The 5,222-nt window shown below is 29.4% G+C and overlaps 1 protein-coding gene across 4 annotated transcripts in view; it reads right to left on the bottom strand.

Annotated features, from left to right (window-relative positions):
• Positions 1-2,151: 2,151 nt before the first annotated feature.
• The window catches only part of LOC106691204 (ankyrin repeat domain-containing protein 65), a 9,950-nt gene continuing 6,879 nt past the window's right edge, over positions 2,152-5,222 (bottom strand). For 3 of the 4 annotated variants that reach the window (XM_067047800.1, XM_014436906.3, XM_014436905.3), the window contains one exon: positions 2,158-3,105. In XM_067047800.1, coding sequence (XP_066903901.1) covers positions 2,719-3,105 — 387 coding nt within the window. In that variant the 3' untranslated portion in view covers positions 2,158-2,718. Of the gene's footprint in view, positions 3,106-5,222 lie in introns of all 4 variants that reach the window. The other variant, XM_014436908.3, reaches the window with a different exon arrangement.

Genomic DNA, 5,222 nt, shown 5'->3' with positions numbered 1-5,222 from the left:
ATGTATCTTTTTGTGTCAGTTATAATAACCATAATATATACTTTTTAAAATTGATTTATAAATATAATTTTAAATACTTTAAACAAATGAGCTCCATCACTTAATTTGTATTTTCCCATCATTTTTATTTCTTTATTAACTAATTTACAACTTTCATTAGAAATCAAAAAATGCTTAAGTGGGCAGAGGAAGAAGCACTTTGGAACAACCCAAAGGCACTAACCACTTAAAAATTAACAAAACCGGTCAATGCACAGTAATTCTGCTATTAATGGTCTGATTGCGATATTTTTTTTATTCACTTTCAAATAACCATAAATATAATTTATCATAAAATGTATACATAAATGAAGTTTTCTTATCTTCATAAATTTCTTTTTTATTTTTTTAGTGGATTTATTCTAAACATCAAAACTTAAAGGTCTCCAACGAGTACTTTAGGCAAGTTTTATTAAAATTATTGAAGCCACTTGGTACTATAGTAATAGAGAAATAATTATTTCAGATATTGCACACAGAATGTCTGATTTAGTATAGGTATACTGGTAGCCCAAATCCTACATTACGTAAGAAACTTTAACAAAAATTACGTAGATATTGCTGTGTACAAGTTTAAAAGAGTGGAAAACGTCATTTATTTGGGCTTGGAGGTAAACTCAGATAATGAAATTCACAGGATGTTAGTCCCAGGTATGTATCAGTGAACAGATGCTACTTTAGACTGATTGAACTTTCCTAAAGTAAATTAAATTAATCAAATCAAAGTGAGATTCCACAAAACATTAATACGTTCAGTTCTCATTTGGATCCGAAGCTTAGGCATTGACCAAGTCTGACGCAAATAGGATTCTCATTTTTGAGAGGAAAATATTGAGAAGAATCTTTGGCCCAATCAAAGATAGTAATACCTAGTTTATTTATAGACTCTTTAAGGACAAAAATATTTCAAATTGGATGACAGTAAATTTGATAATGAAGATTGGATTTTATAAATTTTTGAGTATTGACTTTTTTATCTTATTTTCAGGAGGATGGGTAGCTATGCATGATAGGTAACTAAAAATAATAGGCACTTCAATTAATTACACAGATCTACAACAAAAATTTTGATCTGATGATTTTGGTTGATTCACATGTTTTTTGGCTTGGTGAAAATGAAAAATAATTCCGTTTTCTTCCATTATGTACAGATTTTTAAAAATTTATACATCACTGCTTGAATAGAGAACTGAGAAAACAAAATCATTTTATTTTGTATTTGACATATTCTATAGATATACCATAGATTGCGGTTACTTTTTGAGCCTACAAGGTTTGGAACACTCTATAGAGGGAACAGTGTGGAAAGAAACTCCTGTCTACACTAATATCTTTGTAACATTTGAAAATAAAACCTAAACTTTTTTTGTTTGTCAAATTTGCCACTTTCAAGGAAAGTAGCGATATCTAATTCCCTTTTGTATCACAAAAATTAATAAATTTTCCATAGCACTAAGGATACTAAATCGATCAACTTCATATTTTTATGGCATCAAAAAATATTCAGATTCAAGATCCCTTGTACACATAATAATGATTTGATATTGTTGGGAAGATGAATTTTCTCTCTTTTTGGTGATAACTATAAAGTATAAATTTGCTAAATCAGTCACACTAAAAATATTTATAAATACAATGTAAAGGGTGTCCGAAATTAAAATTGACCTAGTTGAGTTGGGATTTGTGCACTTTGGTATATTTGAATTGATCAACTTAGTACCTTAAGAGATTTTTTAGTTAGTAAACTGGTATTACATATCATCACACCAAAAAACAAAAATATGAGCTGAAATTATCAAATCAAATTTTCAAAATGTTATTTTTGTTGTTACCTTGTTATTAATATTATGACATTTATAATATTTGATGTTGGTATTATGAGAGTAGAGAATAGAAGACGATTTATCCTCCCAATGAGGTCCCAATGGCAATCTTTTAATATTACCATCACAAGATTCAATCTTGGCCAACTCTAACCACTTCATATCAATCATTGGAGCAATTGGTTCTAGGTTACTGCATAAGAAAAATTATGAAAAAAAAAGAAAGTATTTCATAGAACTCTTTATTTATTTATTTCATTATATTATTTCTATAATTTTACAACTTATAATTGCTTGAATGAATAAAAGACAAATGAAATCAGACCACTCCAGTGGAATATAACATCAATTTTTTTAGCAATTAGAATATCTCTCTATAATTGTATTTTTTATAACAAAATAAAATTTAACATTAAGAAAAAACACATTTCCTTCACGATGATTTTTTAAGGAAATAAATTAATTTTATTTAAAAAAATGTGATGTTAACTGCAATAGTTGTAAAGCTTTGGAAAGTTGCAAATTCATTTTGTGAATTTCGATTGAATAACATAAACAAATTAAAGGAAAGATAATTGTAAAACTAATAATTACTTGAATAAAAGACAAAAAAATCAAAATCAGTCTACTTGAGTATAATACTACATCATAATTTGTAGCAATGAGAATAACTCTATATTATTTTTTATAATAAAATAAAAATCAACATTATGAAAACGCACATTTCCTTCAACTGTGATTGTTTTATTAAATAACTCAATTTTATTCAATAAATATGTGATGTTACTTGTAAGAGTTGAAAGGACATGGAAAGTGGCAAATTCATTTTTGGAATTTCAATTGAATAACACCTAATTCAATCGTGGCCTCCTCGTGACTTGAGAAGGGACACTACTTTTTCATGCTGTAACTGGGTCGCTACTTTCAAAGGGGTCAAACCATAAGTGTCTTTTGGATTGGGATCTGCCGTACCGTCGAGCAGGAGTAGAGTACATTCGGGGCTCCCACTGAAGGCAGCCATATGGAGAGGAGTAAAACCACCAAAAGCCCTACTATCCACCATAGCTCCTTGACCTTGGAGCATATCGACGAGGAGATGGTGCCCCCGGGCTGCTGCGATATGGAGCGGAGTCAGCCCGTTACTGTCCCAGCAATTGGGATCCACGCCGCCGGCCAATGCTAACTTCACAGCGGCCGAATTGTTTTCATAGGCTGCTTTTAACAACATTTCCTCAGCGCCTTTCTAAAACATGGAATTTTAAGCATGCATATTAGGATTTCAACTGCATTAAATTATATATCAAAACCATCAAATTTAGTAACACAGATAAAATAATGTGTAAAACTACACTTAAAAATGTAATACAAAATTTTAAAATTAAGAAAATCATACTAAAATTTCTAAAAGAATATCAAACCAAAATAATAACATGATTACAGAAAAAGTATGAATAAATATTTTCTAGTCTTTGTGAAAATAAAAATATGTTTAGTCAAGAAATTAGTTTCATACAAACCAGTTACGGTTTAAGGAACATCTCGACAAGACAATATATCATAAATATTTTCTAGTCTTTGTGGAAATAAAAATATATATTTAATCAAGAAATTAGTTTCGTACAAACCAGTTATAGTTTAAGGAACATCTCGACAAGACAACATATCATAACTATTGACATTTCAAAAGGTTTACTAAAAATTGACTAAACCGTAAGTGCTACTATAAATAATTGATTCTTCACATTTTTTTTTATTTTGATAAAACTGAGTATATCAATGTACAATTTAATGTTGTGCTATATCGGCTAGGTCTTACCCAATACAGGACTAGCTTTCTCTAAAGTATCTTTAATTTAGTTTGCTTGAAATAATTCACCATCTCATATTTTTATTAGTAATAGAAAACGGATAAACATAAGCAAAAAAAGTATTTGATATTTGATTGAAGGGAATAAGAGGGAATATATTGTTTCCAGATTGAAAACACATTTACAGACACACAATTTAGCATTAAATAAAAGCTTAACAGCTTTAGCAGTTTAATCAACAGACAAATTTAGGTTAAACTAAATATTACCCAAGATAAGGGAAAAAAGTGATTAAGGGCTCTTTGTGAATAAAAATGAGTGGACTATATTGCAATTTAAATAATTGAATAAAAGCACACAACTAACTTTACATTATATTTCACTGAGATTTAACATAACAATAAAATCAAATATACAAATGAAAAATGAAACTTGATACAAAAAAGGAAATTAAATTTGGCAAAATTGAGATCTTCTGTTTCTATTTTTAACTAGGAATGAAATTTTATGTTAATAAAATATTTATTATAATTTTATGTTAATAGAATAAACTAGTTATGATCAATAATATCAATGTAGTATTTTTTTGACAATGACTTCACAACTTGGCAGGTGCTTAATCTGTATTTAGTAGGGGTATTCATGATCTTTAGTTTAACAGGTTAAAGTGTTTTAAATGGAAAACTTATGTTAAATGGAGAAATATTTTCTTCTTTTAGCATGTTATAATGATATAACATATAATATAGTTGAGAGTCTATTACTACGTCTGTTGAATGGAGAATGACATCATGCAACATACCAGCTGAGCTCGCCACTGTTTTGATTGTTATTGTGTTAGGTTACATGCTCGTAGTTTGTGTTAGTATTGTTTTGGATGTTTTTAAAACAAATAAAGCAATGACTGGCAATAATAATAATGAAATGACAGTTGTCGATTAAATCATCTTGATTCACCCCCTCATAAGTCAGAAGATCAACAGGGCACTCAGTAACCAAACTTTCACATAATATCTACTTTTCACTAACTTTAGACATGTTGTAATAAATTACTTTAATCAAAACTTAGAAGTAAATAATAACATGAAGTTTTGGAAGGAAAGGTTATAAAACAAATTGTTCAAAAAATCCACTAGGACCTCTTATACATTTAACCTTTATCATGATGTTAAATAGAGCTGCGCACAATCTTATTCTTTTAACATTTAACAAGATAAAAATGTTTACATTTAACACATCATGAATACCTCTAGTGTATCTTACTTGTTCCATTTCCCCAAGTATGCCTTACTTCTTCCCTTCTTAAACTCGGCAGGTGCATAATCTGTATTTAGTGCATCTTACTTGCTACATTTCCCCCATATCTGCCTTACTTCTTCCCTTCTTAAAACTCAGCAGGTGCCTAATCTGTACTTAATGTATCTTACTTGCTCCATTTTCCCCCATGTCTGCCTTACTTCTTCCCTTCTTAAACTCAGCAGGTGCCTAATCTGTATTTAGTGTACCTTACTTGCACTATTTTCCCCTAAGTCTGCCTTATTTCTTCCCTTCT

The sequence above is a fragment of the Halyomorpha halys genome, unplaced genomic scaffold (genome assembly GCF_000696795.3).
Source record: "Halyomorpha halys isolate HHAL.00 unplaced genomic scaffold, Hhal_1.1 Scaffold2152.1, whole genome shotgun sequence".
NCBI classification, from domain to species: domain Eukaryota; kingdom Metazoa; phylum Arthropoda; class Insecta; order Hemiptera; family Pentatomidae; genus Halyomorpha; species Halyomorpha halys.
Note: the sequence above shows the minus strand (reverse complement) of the source record. Positions and strands in the feature narration are given on the sequence as shown.